Source organism: Mustela nigripes, chromosome 12 (assembly GCF_022355385.1).
Source record: "Mustela nigripes isolate SB6536 chromosome 12, MUSNIG.SB6536, whole genome shotgun sequence".
In the NCBI taxonomy this organism is placed as follows: Eukaryota; Metazoa; Chordata; class Mammalia; order Carnivora; family Mustelidae; genus Mustela; species Mustela nigripes.
In genome coordinates, this window is record NC_081568.1 from 105,059,025 (window position 1) to 105,074,190 (window position 15,166).

The following is a 15,166-nucleotide window of genomic DNA, read 5'->3' on the forward strand; positions in this document are numbered from 1 at the left end:
TCCAGCAAGGGTGTTAAAGCATTCAGTGGAGGAAAGAATAGTTTTTTGTTTTTTGTTTTTCCCCAATAAAAGGCCCTGTGTGAACCCTGGTTATTGTTTGACCTAGTGTTTTCTTGAGGTTCTTTCCCTGACCTCAAGGGTAACTGGTTATCTATGCAAAAGAGTGAGTTTTGTATTACCTTCCCTCATGCTATAATAAAAAATAACTCAAAGTGGACCAAAGACTTATATGTAAGAGCTGAAACTATTAAGCTCTTAGAAGAAAACATAGGTGTAAAAATTTTCATGACCTTGGATTAGGCAATAGTCTCTTAGCTGTGATGCCAAAAGCATAAGTGGCAAAAGAAAAAATAGAAAATATTGGACTTCACAATAAGAAACTTGCTTTTCAAAGCCCACTGTCAAGAGAATGAAAGAACCCACTGAATGGGAGAAAAACTTTGTATAGAGACCTATGTCCACTCTTATAGTTCTTCATATATTAAGACAGATATTAAAAAAAGACAGATAACCCAATTAAAAATGGGCAAAGAATCTGAATAGGCATTTCTCCAAAGAACATGTACAAATGACCACTAAGCACATGAAAAAATGCTTAGTGTCATTAGGCATCAGATAAATTCAAATCAAAGCCACAGTGAGATACTATTTCATATCCACTAGAATAGCGATAATAATAATTTAAAAAACCAGACAGGTGTTGGTCTGAATGTGGGCAAATTAGAACCCTCATATGTGGGAAGGTAAAGGTTATAATCACCTTGGAAAACACTGTGGTAGTTCCTCACAGTGTTTAACTTGGACTTACCATATAATGCAGCTATTCTACTCGTGGATATGTCCTCAACACAGATGAAAACATATGTCCACACAAAAATTTGTATGTGACTGTTAATAGCAGTATGATTCACAGTAGCCAAAAAGTGGAAACAATCCATATGTTTATCCATTGATGAATAGATCTATAAAATACAGAATATGCATAAAATGGAATATAATTCAACCATAAAAAGGAATGAAATATTGGCTGATGCTACAACATGAATGAACCTTGAAAATATTAAGTAAGTTAAAGAAGACATCATGAAAGACCACACACATAACTGTATGATTCCACTTATATCACAGTATACTTATATCCACAGTAGGCAAATCCATGAGAAAGAGAAAGCCAATCAATTGTTTCTAAGAGCAGTTTTGGCTGGAGGGAAGTGGAGAGTGACTTTGAATGGGTAGAGAGGTTTTGGGGTGGGTAATGCAAATACCTGAAATTACATAATGCGGATGATTGCACAATCTTGTTAATATACTAAAAACCATTGAATTGCATACTCCAAATAAATGGTGTGGTATGCAAATTATATCTTAATGTAGTAGATATACATATATACACATACATATTTAAATGTTATTAGTATCAAGATTGGGAAATCCTTGTCTCTATTTTACTCCTGCTTCTAAAGCAAGTGCCTCATGTATTTTGAGACATTTCCACTCTAGTTGGTCAGAGGGCCAACTATTTTTTTTTTTAAAGATTTTATTTATTTATTTGACAGAGAGAGATCACAAGTAGGCAGAGAGGCAGGCAGAGAGAGAGGAGGAAGCAGGCTCCCTGTTGAGGAGCCCGATGTGGGACTCGATCCCAGGACCCTGAGATTATGACCCGAGCCGAAGGCAGCGGCTTAACCCACTGAGCCACCCAGGCACCCCAGAGGGCCAACTATTTTAAGCCCTGTACAAACCCTCGGATAAATCCTGATGGATTGACCTAGTGTTTTTTTGGGTTCTTTCCCTGACCTGTGGAGGTTCCCCACACCTTTAAGGATCAATACCTACCTGGCCAAAGCCTTGAGGGGATCCTTCCACAGATTTTTGGAGCTCTCTTTTGTTTGCAGCTCTGTCATGTCTGGCTTTCTCCACAAATTCTAGTTTCCTTGGTCTCTCCAAAGAATCAGTCATAATTTACCTCACTTGTTTTTCTTCTCTCAGGGATTACAGTTCTGTGCTATCTGATGTCTAATATCTGCCCAATTTTAAAAAAAATATAAATTTGTCTAGTTTTCTAATAGTTCATGGTTAAAGGACAGTTCTCATGCATTTAATCTTTTATGAATGAAAGCAAAAGTCAGGTACCATAACTGAACCTCACATATAAACCACAGAAGATGTGTGAGGTTACATCAGCTAACCAGAACAATGCCTGTGTTCTAAAGCTTCCAGAAAATTAATTTCACTTAAAATTAAAAACGAACCAAATTCAAATCTTATACAAAATTATTATAAGAAAAAACACAATAAGGAGTCAGATAATGTCCTTACAGAAAATGAATGTGTGCTGGAAAGATGCCCACAGATGAAATGAAAACTATAACCTACTACTTCAAAATGAGCTCAAAGACATTAAGAAAATGATACCAGGGGTGAAAGAACAAATGAGAATGAGAAATAGGAAAGCTTTGAAATGAGATGGTTGGATTGAAGAATGAACTGTGTATTCAAGAATAAGATCAATTTAGGAGTGAAGAGTAAACTGGAAGGAATACTAAAGTGAATAAACATAGCACATATACTTGAAGAGAACTAGAATTTGAAAAGAGAGATGTGCAAAAAAATAATGATTAACATAGCAGACCTGATGAGACAGCCATCTTTAGAAAGAACTACTTGCAAGCTTAACACTTAGCTGGCATCTGAGAAAGTTTTTAGTATTTTCTGATAAGAATGGCTCATTCTCCCCAAACTTCACAAAGAACATGGTTTATGCTAACTACTTGCTGGAGCTGGAATTTTAGCACATGTAGAGGAGAAGATGCCCGTGTGACTAGTTTCCAGTGTAAACCCTAAGTGCTGAGTCTCTAATGTGCTTCTCTGGTGGACATTCCACACGTGTCATTACAACTCACAGCCTGGGAAATTAAGCACACCCTGTGTGACTCCACCAGGAGAGGACTCTTGGAAGCTTGGAGGTCCTCCAGGCTTTGCCTTCTGTATCTTTTTCCTTTTCTGCTTTTGCTTTGTAGTCTTTCACTGTAATAAATCATAGCTGTAAGTACAGCTATACTCCGAGTCCTGTGTATCCTCCTGGAGAATCGCTGGAGACTCAATATATATCTTTCTTATTATTTTCCTCTCTAATAAGCTTCTTGACAGCTTTTAGGAATGTAAAGATGGTCATTTTGTTGTGTTACAAATCAATTAGAAGTGAATCTATAATAAAACAAGTTTTGTGGTAGGTAATTTGTAACTCATAAGTTAAATTAGCCCTGAAAAGATTCGACAAACCGTGAATGTCTGAATTCTGAAAATTGTACATAGAGAACTATTTTCTACTATAGATTTCATATGTAACATTGTAGTTTTGTGTGTTTTTTGGTCCTTTTTAATTTTCAAATTGTTTTTAAATAGTGTCTTTGTAAAGGGTTGGTCTTTTGGGTAAAATCTGTACCTTTAACTGCCTGTGTCTAAATCAGAAAGATTGGTTTTCATTTTTTTAAAAAAATGATATAGAATCTTAAATTTTACTGGCAAGTTTTCAGCAATGACATTTTCCTCCCATTACAAAACTTGAGGGGGGCAAAAAAGAATCGTTTGTACTTTTCTTGTCTGAAATATTAATGAGGTATTTTCCCACGTTACTTGTAGGATTTTCATCCAGGTTCACACAGCATGAATTCTAGCCAGGCATTGTTTATGAGGTTCATTTCAAAGCATGTAAAATTTGGCTTTTTCCAGAAGGATAAATAATTTAGAATTGCTTGAGTATTTCAGATCACTGATCATATACTGTTGAATTCCTAAGGATGCTGGCAGATACAACTCTGAGTTCCAAAAAACACATAATTCCTAATGGAAATTAGTCACTGACAGAAGGAAATTTCTTCTGTATTTGTGAAGAAGAGTCAAAACTCCAGAATACATTATCAACCAAGCATAGGGGAAACCCAAAAGCATATTTAGTTCTTGGGGCACCTGGGTGACTCCGTCAGTTAAGCATCTACCTTTGACTCAGGTCATGAACTCAGGGTTCTGGGATGGAGCGCTGAATTGGCCCCCTGCTCAGTGTAGAGACTGCTTCTCCCTCTCCCTCTGCTGTTCCCCCCTGCTTGTGCTCTCTTGTTTTCTCTCTGTGTCAAATTAATAAGTAATATCTTTTTTAAAAAACATATTTAGTTCTTATGTTGCTTGCTAATTATTGTTCCGTAGGAATCATTCCAATTTGATATTGCCCAGTGGTTGATCTCTTTTATTAAAATCAATGCAGATGTCAGTTTTCAATAAACTCTGTGCTTCTCACTGTGTCTACTTTGAGACCTAGGGGACTTGTTCAGTAAGGGAAGAAACTAAAACAAAAAATTACATGCACAACTTACTAATGCTGCTAATTAATAAAGGAACCTGTACTTTTTCCTTTAAAGGTCTAGTTTTGTTAGCTAACTTAAGACCATTTGGTTGTTCAATTTATTGGGTTCTTTTTGGTTTTGTGGATATTCAGGAATTGTATCCAGTAAAAGTATAGGTGAGGGCTCTAAGATTGCTCCCCCAGTGGTCTTTACTAGGTTGTGTGTTAGTCCAAACCAAATTCTGCCACACATACACTTCTTAGCAAACAGACACAAAAGCAGTCCTGTTAAGTCTTCTGTAAGCTCCATGAAATCCCAGATCTTTCTTTTTTAGTGTTCTGACAGCACCTTGCTTCTGAGGTTCATTTGAGGCATAGTAGAAGCACTTTTAGTTGGAGTTAGGTGACAAAACTCTGAACTAATTGGTGGATCAAGGATGCTTTCAGAAACCTAGACCTAAAACCCATTCTTCAGTGCATGGACTGTTCTTGTGAGGGTGAAGCCAACTGAACAGTATTTCTGGATAGTCCACAGATCTTAAATGCCATTTATTTATGTTACAGCTCTGCTGTTCATGGGAGATGAAGACAGCTGAGATGTTTTTAGAAAAGGCTGTGGATTATGGGTTCTTGATTAGTCTTTCTCTCATACCAAATGAGCATCCCTGTACAGTCTATAGTTGATGAACGTACTCCTCTGTTAATCATTGCTAGGGTGTAGATTCAGCCTAACTGTCAGGAACAGGGGAGGACTTCTGCCCCACTGCTTAGGAACTGGCTCGAGTCCAGGCTCTCAACTCTTCCATTTTGGATCTTTGACCATAAAGGTCACTTGTCAGCTACACAGCAAATTACTGCCTAATTGTTCCTTCCTGAAAATAACATTTTACATTTTATTCTTGTCCCTGGGTGTTTTATGGAGATCTCTGGGTTTTAGGACTCAAAGGAAACCAGCCAACCAGCCCTAACTGGTTTCCCTGTAGGAAGATGGCAGACATTTGTTGAGTGTGCGTGTGCTGCTGGGCTCAGCAAGAGTTGCAAAATGCATGACATAAATAACTCTTGCCTTCAAGGGACTTAGATCTGTCAATGAGGATAGCAGAAGAACATGAAATTGCTCTAATCCGAAGCAAATTAAGTTAACTTCCCTAAGAAGGAGTGAAAGGTAGATACACACACCTGCTGTCAGTCAGTGTTGGAGTTGCCTCCCTCTAAAAATCATTAACAAGTTATCAATGGAAACTACATCAAATCTATCAGAGAAATCATGATGCTAAAGGACAGTTCTTACTTGGCAATATTCCTAATATGCAACAAGGTATTTTTTTTTCCAGGGTTCTGGAGCTTCAGCTGGGTGAGTCATCTAGAAGTGAAGGCATCTCTCAGTCAGCACTGGCTCTGATTTTAGACTCTGGACTCCTGGATGTAGTTTTGTTTCCATAACTGGCTTGGGAACGTGGATTATATTTAGATCTTATCACAGCCGTGTGAGAAGTATAGTAGTTTATAATGCAAACATTCATGCTTTTCCTCCAAATAGTTTAGTGACTTGCCGTTATTTTTCTTGCCTTTAAAAATAAGCTATAAAATCTGTAAGTACTGTTGATAGAAACATAAAGGAAATTGGATTACTGTATTAGTAATGCATTGATTAATGTACTTCTTAACAGAAAGATTGCTAAGAACAGAATTGGAATTGTGTGTACACTTATTAATCATTGCAACTCAATACTCAAGTCTGAAATTTACTGAACTTTAATCTCATTTAGGATAGTTTTAGGGACAGAGAGACAATTCTTTGAGCTTAAGAAAATATTTTTGCTACATTTTTAGTTGTATACTCCACTAAAACATTAGCTCCAATAATATGTGTTGTTAATTATAGAGTAAATACCATTTGTTGTATATATCAGAATGTTGATTAAAAGCTGTTAGAGGGTTTATCAAGATGATCTCATGCTGAAGAATAAGGAGGATGTTTTAAAATATCTTGACATATTTTTCTAGCTAATTGCATAGCTTTTCCAGAAGATACCACCACATGCTTTGCTGATAATAAAAGACTGTGTTTGGTTCTATTCTTGGTAATGCAAAAAAGAGATACTGGTACCATTTACTTCCTTGTGCTTGTTTATGGTGTGAGACAACTATCTTTTAGCATCAGTCTGTTTAATGGCACCATCATCAATGGAATACAGTATCCCAATGAATACTTGTTTTGCTCCTTTTGGTTTGATTTTCCATCAGATAACTCATTTTTGTCATAATGGTACTGGAATATTTAGTTTTAGTTTTTAACATTCCTTTATGTACTTATATCATGGCTAAATTGGTTTTAAAACTTTCTTTATGTACTTACGGCTCACATTTCATTCTTTTACAGGAATTTTAAACAGTTGTCGGGTGAAATGGAATTTATGACAATTAATGGAACAACATTAAGGAACCTTGAAATCCTACAGAATCAGGTGAGATAAACATAAAGGCTAATTGATTCAAAATGGTTTTGAAAAAGAATTTGAAATAAGGTGGCGGTCTGTTTTTTAAGAGTGAAGGTGAGAACAGGAATATTATCTTTAGCTGATGACTCTGCCCATTATCTGTTTATTAATTGATAACTGCAGAACCCATTTTTTTTTTGAGAATGAAGTATATGAAATACTTCCCTGGGGGTTACTTTGGAAACTATAGAGCTGTCCTTCTTAATTATTGAAGTGACATTCCCATCCTGATAATTTCTGTAACAAATATTTGTTTGGAAAGGCATCATCTTTCAAAATTAATATAAAGCAGAATTTTGTCTGTTTTGTTATTTTCTTTTTAATATTTTATTTATGTATTTGACAGAGATCACAAGGAGGCAGAGAGGCAGGCAGAGAGAGAGAGAGGAGGAAGCAGGCTCCCTGCTGAGCAGAGAGCCCGATGCAGGGCTTGATCCCAGGACCCTGGGAAGGGGTCGAAGGCAGACGCTTTTGCCCACTGAGCCACCCAGGCACTCCTTGTTATATTTTTTCTACATACCTTTAACTTTTCACTGAAATGTCTTTAGTCTTATTATCCAACGTATAAAACAAGTTACTGTGATACTCAGTTAGATTTTAAGATGCATAAATTTCATTTCACAAACTTCCATTATTATTTATTTGCCCTTTATTGATGAATTAGGAAGATAATGGAGACATTAAATTGATTGCTTTCATTTATTAAATTATCACTTAGAGAGAAGATTTTATATAATGTTCATAACACAAAGCCATAGAAATAAAAAGCAGTTCCAAATCATTTGACTAAGTAGTTGAAAAGCTGAACCATCTGAGTTAAATGGTTTAAATCTTTTCAGAAATATTTATTACTGTTGTAAATTAAAGTAAATGCTGAATTTATTTTCCTAACTCCTAGATTTATATATTACTAACTGCTTTCTCTCATTTAGTTTCTCCCTCTCCCAGGCTATCCTTGTATATTAGAGTCAACTCTACTTTAATTCCATAACATTTTGATCTTGTTGTTACATTATCAGGAAATTGAGAATTTTCCCCACAGATCTTTCTCATCAACTCTGTATACATTGCCCAATAGGAAAAGAGTAGTAGAATGAAAAGGACATTTCTTGGATGAAGAAGAGCAAGTAGTCAGACCCTGAAGACACAGGTCCTGGCATTCCTAGCTAGCTTAATTCTGCCACTTCTTTCCTATTCAAATCCTATTGCTGTGGAGTCAGCTCTGAAAATAAATTCCTAAGGCAAACATACCCTTAAAAGCTCTTTCATTGTCAGGACTTGGGCCATTATAGAAACAGAAGCTAAGAATTCACATCTTTGGCTTGTCTTTGCACTTGAATTGAACTGGCCTCTTTTACTATGGAGCAGTGGGAGGGGTAATGAGGGTGGGACTGGGTATCAGGGAGAGCAATGAAATAACTGTTTCCCTCCCACCTCCCACCCCTTCCTCTCTTGTCTGAGCCTGGTTCTTCAGTGATGCAGGAACTAATTGGAAAATTATTTCCACCCACTGTCCTCTTCTTTGGACCCTTTGCTGTACGGAGGCTAGCGGGGCTCTTGACTCTGAAGAAATGGTGCTGTTGTTGATATGGACTGCCCTCGTCAGTCAGCTCATCCTCAGGGGAGCCTTCTGTGACCTGTGGCTTCTGTGTGTGCTCTGCTTTAAACTGCTAAGGCCTGGCAGCTTTTGTCTTGCCTTAGTTAATTTCTGCCAAGTGACATCTTGTGTTAATTATGTGTCATTTCTCCCACACTTGGATATAAGTACCATAAGGGAGGGACCATGTCTGAATATACCTTTACATCTGAGTACATTGGAGTATTCTGGAAGTACCTGCTTGATGACTTGAAGGAAAACAAAAAAGTTAAAAAAAAGAAAAAAACTTAGGTGAAAGCAATTTTATGTTCCAAATAAGATTTAAACCTATTAATTGACTTTTTGTCATACAGTGAAACCTTGGTTAAAATTACCTACCATCTCTAGTTAAAGTTTTTTTAGTCATTCAACTTGGAAGTAGCAGAGCACAATTTTTTACTGAGGATTTAATAAAGCAGACTAAAATAAAATCTTTCCAGGGTGAATTTCCTATAGTGCAGTTCAGTTTTAGTTCCATCTCTGGTACCTTTTACTTGTTCATTGTTTTCATGGGAACATCAGCCCTTAGAACTCAGAGGCCGGGAAGGATACTGAATTGCCAAAGGAAATTAAATTATCTTCAATGTATTTCCCAAGGCAGAAAAGTCTGTACTTTTAAAATGCTTAGGACAAACATATATTTTAAAAGATTTCTGAATATTCTTAGTTAACCCAAAGCACACATAAAACTGTCCCTTTTCTATGCAAATATCAATACTTTATATCTTGTATGTGTGTTCATGTGCACATGGCGTTCATCAAACATTAAATGAACACCTTTTATGAGTCATACGTTAATGATAGGCGTCAGTAACATTTAAAATTGGGATATATGGACTAATTAAGGCACGTGAGCAACTAGCAGTTTTGGTACAAATGCAATGTCTAGTTAATAAAACTTTTCTTCTGTTTTTTCTTAGACTGACATGAAAACCAAAGGAAGTTTACTTTGGGTCTTAGACCATACTAAAACTTCATTTGGGAGACGGAAGTTAAAGAAATGGGTGACCCAGCCACTCCTTAAACTAAGGTAAAGGGAATTGTTTTTTGTGTGTTTAATCTGAAATTATATAAAGTGGTGAAATTAAATATGTTAGCCTCTTTAAAATCAAGGTTACCATAGTTAAAAGAACAGAATTTTATGGCATCTGGCTGACTGATTCAGAGGAGTGGGGACTCTTGACCTCGGGGTCATGAATTCGAGCTCCACGTTGGGTGTAGAGATTACTAAAAATAAATAAAGGGAAAAAAAGGAATTTTAAATTGGAGATTTTATTTCGTATCTGGCAATACACTATCTAGTATTGTGAGGTTGTTTCCTTTGTCCCCAGGAGTGAGTCGGCTTGCAGATGGCAAGATATGGGGTGTGTCCAGGGAAAGTGAGTTATCAGTCAGTTTGGGTCATCCACAGCATAAGAGAGTAGGGAGGTGGGCGCCTGGGTGGCTCAGTGGGTTAAGCCGCTGCCTTCGGCTCAGGTCATGATCTCAGGGTCCTGGGATCGAGTCCCGCGTCGGGCTCTCTGCTCAGCGGGGAGCCTGCTTCCATCTCTCTCTCTCTCTCTCTCTGCCTGCCTCTCCATCTACTTGTGATCTCTCTCTATCAAATAAATAAATTTTTAAAAAAAATCTTAAAAAAAAAAAAAAGAGAGAGAGTAGGGAGGAGAGGGTTCAAGAGCTGGGCCACTTTCTTTCGTGTAGGGCTTTGAAGGCTAGCCTGAATTGGTAGCCAGGCAAAGTTAATCCAAGGAATATGAGCATGGGAGTGCTAGGATCAGAGCTGAGCTTGTACATGGGATAGAACAAAGTGGTGAGGGGGAGCAAGTTAGTAAGTTCATGAAGAGGTTGAGGGACCTGAGCTAAAGCCAGAATAGTAGGGATCCGAAGGAGGGGTCAGGTATGAGACATTTGGGAAGGTAGATGAGTAAACTAGGAGCACCTAGTTTTGCTGAATCTAAAATGCAGCTTTTCCCGGGCTTGTCTGCTCCTTGCAGTCCTTGGGACTGATGTGGACCCAAGGGCGCTTCGCAGACGCTGATGCCGGTGTCTAAACCCTTAGCGAGTGTGATTTAATCGGTCTCCAGTGTGGGCTGGGAATTGGAGTTTTTTAGTGCTCCCCAGATGTTTCTGATACACAGATAAATTTGGAGACTCTGACCTGTCTCTTAATTGAAGCCCTATGAATGTTTACTGAATGAATGAAGGCCATTATTTATTGCATTCTTACTCTTGTACCACTCTTTAATACTCAAAAGTGGCTTCTGAGATAGGTCCTTGAGATGAGTAAACAGATTCAGAGCTTCAGTAACTTGCTTAATGCTTCACAGCTAGTTGAGTCCAGGTTTAAAAACAGCATTGACTCCAGAGGCAAGCAGGCACTTAACCATTCTGAACCACTTCCTAAAGAGCTAGACCAGAGAGCGTGTGTGTGTGCTGTTAGAACTGCTGTGTGTCTGCTCTGTCAGCTGAGTGAGTCAGCCCACTAAGTCCTTGCGTCCTGTGTCCCGTCCTGTGTGCCTGCCTCCCCCTGCCATGTTCTCATCTTTGAAATGGTAAACTGCCTCCTCACAGGGTTGCCCTCAGGGGTAAGATGAGACAGGAACCCTAACTACCACTTTTGAGCTCTTTTTTACATGGCAAGCACTGTACTGGGGGCCTTGTATACATTGTAACTTTTAAAATACACAAGAGCCTCCCTTTTGGCTGCATATTACACTGAGCCACCTGAATAGTCGTCTTCAGCAAAGGACAGCACGTATTGTTGGTGCTAGTAAGAAGCTTAAGACACTCTTGTGATGATGATCATTTCCAGAAACTGCAGGATTTTAGCGGGTCACTCCAGTTTTTCTATCTTGACTATAAAGACCTTCAAAAAGGGGAAACTGACTGGGTAAAGAAGACATTCTGGAAATGGAAGTACATTTGACCTTTGAACAACCCAGGTCTGAACTGTGCAAGTCCACTTGTATGCGCATTTTTTCTGATACAGAATAGTAATAGTATCGTGAATGTTTTTCCTTGTGGTTTGCATAACCCTTTCTTTCCTGTAGCTTACTTTGTTATGATATGTTATATATGTATATAATACATAAAATACATGTTCATTGGCTATGTTATCAGGATTCTGATCAGCAATAATTAGTGTTAGTATTAGTAATTAAGTTTTGGGGGAGTTAAAAGTTATACTCAAATTTTTGAATGTGGTCTGGGGAACGGCGCCCCTAATACCCACAATGTTTAAGGGTCAACTGTGTCTCCTTGGTTCACTACTGAAAGAATGCCCTGGGGAGTAAAAACAGACAAGATGGCTCTCTGCAGAAAGCGTGTAAAGACGTCTACCTAAGCAACTATAGCACCTCTTATATTCTTATTTGCTTGGTTAAAATATTCAGCAGAAACAGAGTCAGTAGCAGACTTTTTAATGTAAATTAAAATTTTTATTTCTGTTAAATTTGTTTTCTCTAACTAGGATTAATTTGAGATAGATTCAGTAGACCATATTGTATGCTTTGTAGGAGCTGAATCATGTAACATTTGGGATCATACTTTCCCAGGAAGGGTGATAGAAAATATGCCATGTATCATTTACATATAGTGTTATATTAGTTTCACATGTACAATGTCATGATTCAGCAATTCTATACATTACTCAGTGCCCATCAAGATAAGGGTACTCTTTATCCCCCTTACAAACTATTTTACCTATCTTCCCACCCACCTCCCCTCTGGCAACTACCAGTTTGTTGTCTATATTTAAGAGTTTGTTTTTTTTATAAATAGGTCATGTGTTGTGACCTATGCTTTTTATCAGTTCTCCAAGTTTAGGGAAGATTTTTCACTGTAGTTCTCTGTCTTCCTCTTATAAATGAACGCCACATTGGCAAGTAATTCGTCCTAAGACCTTTTAAAATTAAATTATATTGAATTCATTTGTTGAGGTTCTGCCTCTGAATTCCTTCTGCTGCTTTGAGTTGATATGATCTTGTCAATTTTATATATAAATACCATACATAGTTTTTTGGTTTTGTCTAAAAGCCTTATAATACAAATTCTCTTTGTTAATACTGGAAGAAATGGGAAAAAGAAAACGTTGGGTAGTATGGGATGAGTCTCTAAAATATTGTTTCAGGCAAAATATTAATTTCCAAGGAAGATTTGTTCATCTTGGAAGAAAGATTCAAGTGTTGGTGGTCTACTCTGTGTTTTAAAATAGTAAACAAAAATAAGTTGTGGCTTTACTTTGTGGGTACCTCTTCTGCCTGCATCTTAAATATGGACGTTCCCCCCAGGGCTCTCTCCTGGGGCCTCTTCTCACTTTCTGTGCTACTTAGGATCCCACCTGGGGTCATGGTTTCTGTAGATCCCGTGCTGATGACTTGGTCACATTATCTGCAGCAGCTCTATGTTCACATCTATTGGGACATCTCTGCCTCAGAAAATACTCCATTTGAATGCTGAATGAAACAGATTGGAAACAAAGCATGTCCTTTAGTGAGACAGTGACTTCTTGGAAGTGAAGATGTGTGTGTGTATGTGTGTGTGTGTGTGTGTGTGTGCCCGTCCGTCCCCCACATGTGCATGTATATGTGTACGCATATACAGAGCAGGGTATCATTAACCACAGGGCAGAATCTGAGAAGTCAGTCCCTTCCCTTCTAGTGGATGGATTATTTGGTTCAATAGTGAAAACACTGGATTTCTGGCAAGAGGTAGTATTATATGATCTTGCCTTTTCGTAAAATCACTTTTTATGAAAGGAAGGCAGATGAAAGCCTTTTTCATGAAAGGTTTTTTTGTTTATTGAGGGAACTCACTATTTCCAAGCCTCTGGTCTTACCCTTCTCTGTTTCTGTCTGCACTACCAGTTGATTACTTTAAAGAAAATGTCTATCTGATTATCTTGCTCCCTACAGTTTGCAGTTCTCACAACACACTGAGGTGTCATTTATTTCTGGACCTTTGTACGGTCTGTTTCTTTCTTTTTTCTTTTTTTTTTAAAGATTTTATTTATTTATTTGACAGACAGAGATCACAAGTAGGCAGAGAGGCAGGCAGAGAGAGAGAGAGAGAGAGGGAAGCAGGCTTCCTGCAGAGCAGGGAGCCCGATGCGGGGCCGATCCCAGGACCCTGAGATCATGACCCGAGCTGAAGGCAGCAGCCCAAACCACTGAGCCACCCAGGCGCCCCTGTACGGTCTGTTTCTTTTGTCTAAAGTGGAAACTTGTACTCTTCTCTGTTTCCATTCTCGTGTGCTGCCTGCTTCTTCACAGTTTTCTTGGCTATCTGCTCATCCTCTGCGTATCCTTTTAATGTGGGTGTTTCAAAGAACTAAACCTTAGGAGCCAAGCTTTCCTCCTTCCCTAAACCTCCCTTCACTGCCTCTCCTCTTCTCACTGTCTCCTGCCCCTACCCCTATGAACATACCCGTTCCCGTGACTGTAAGTACTAAATGTCAGTGACTCCCAGATTTGCATCTCTAGTCTTTACTCTCTCCTGTTCCCCAGGCTTATCAGTTTAGGTTCATAAACACATATTGTATGTGTTTATGTAATAGGTGTATCACAGACATCTCAAGCTTCCTGTTCCTCCTTCTGGTCTTCCCATTCCAGGAACCAGCACTTCACCAAACAAGTTGCTTAGACCAGAAACCTGGAAGTTATCCTGGACATTTCCTATTTGACAATCATGTCCAATCTAATACTAAGTCCTGTTGCCTTTAGCTCTAGGATATATCCAGAGTCCGTGTGTGTCTTGCCATCTCCACCACCATCACCCCACCCTGATCTAAACTACATTAGTCCTCACTTGGACAGGTGCAGTATCCTCCTAACTCATTTCTTTTTCAAGATAAAGACTCTCATCCTCTCCCTTCCCTTAAACTCTCCATTAGGCTTCTACTTCACGTAAAGTTAAAATTCTCTCTCATGACTCTTCTGTCTTACTCTCCCCTGCATTCATGCATTCATCGTCTTCTGGTCACTCTGGCCTTTCTTTGGTTCCTGAGCAACCCAGAGCTTTTTCTCTTCTTGTGGTCTTTGCATTTGGTGGCTCTCTACCTAGAGTGTTCTTTATCTCTTCAGTCTTCATGTTCTGACTCCTCTTTTCAGTCTCACCTTTAAAGTATCATTCTTCAGAGAGATTTTCTCTAATTGCCTAATCTTAGTTAAGTTCCTTGTGTCATTCTTCATTAGCATATAGGAGTTATCTTTTTGTTTTGTTTTGTTTTGTTTGTTTTTGTTTGATATTTATCTCCCACTAAATTGTATTTCATTTGTAGCATTCAATAAATATTTATTTTTTAAAAGATTTTATTTATTTATTTGATAGAGAGAGAAGGAACACAAGCAGGGGGAGTGGGAGAGGGAGAAACAGGCTTCCTGCTGACCAGGGAGCCTGATGTGGGGCTCGATCCCAGGACCCCGGGATCATGATCTGAGCCGAAGGCAGGTGCTTAATGACTGAGCCATCCAGGCACCCCTCAATAAATATTTATTGAATGGATTATTAAAATAATGAGTCATTCAGGACCTGACTCAGCTGTCTCCTTTGAGAAGTTGTTCTTTTTCTCCTTTTTTCCTCATAGAAAATTAACTCACCTCAATTTTGTTCAGCCCCTTATCCTTTCATCACTAATCCACACAGAATGAATTGGGGGCTTCTAGTGCTTTGAATATAATAGATGATCAAGAAATT

The 15,166-nt window shown here is 38.3% G+C and overlaps 1 protein-coding gene across 1 annotated transcript in view; it reads left to right on the top strand.

Annotated features, from left to right (window-relative positions):
• Nucleotides 1-15,166, top strand: part of MSH3 (mutS homolog 3) — a 170,856-nt gene that overhangs the window by 56,026 nt on the left and 99,664 nt on the right. Inside the window, exons 9-10 of the mRNA XM_059416382.1 lie at nucleotides 6,723-6,807; nucleotides 9,397-9,506. Coding sequence (XP_059272365.1) covers nucleotides 6,723-6,807; nucleotides 9,397-9,506 — 195 coding nt within the window. The remainder of the gene's footprint in view (nucleotides 1-6,722; nucleotides 6,808-9,396; nucleotides 9,507-15,166) is intronic.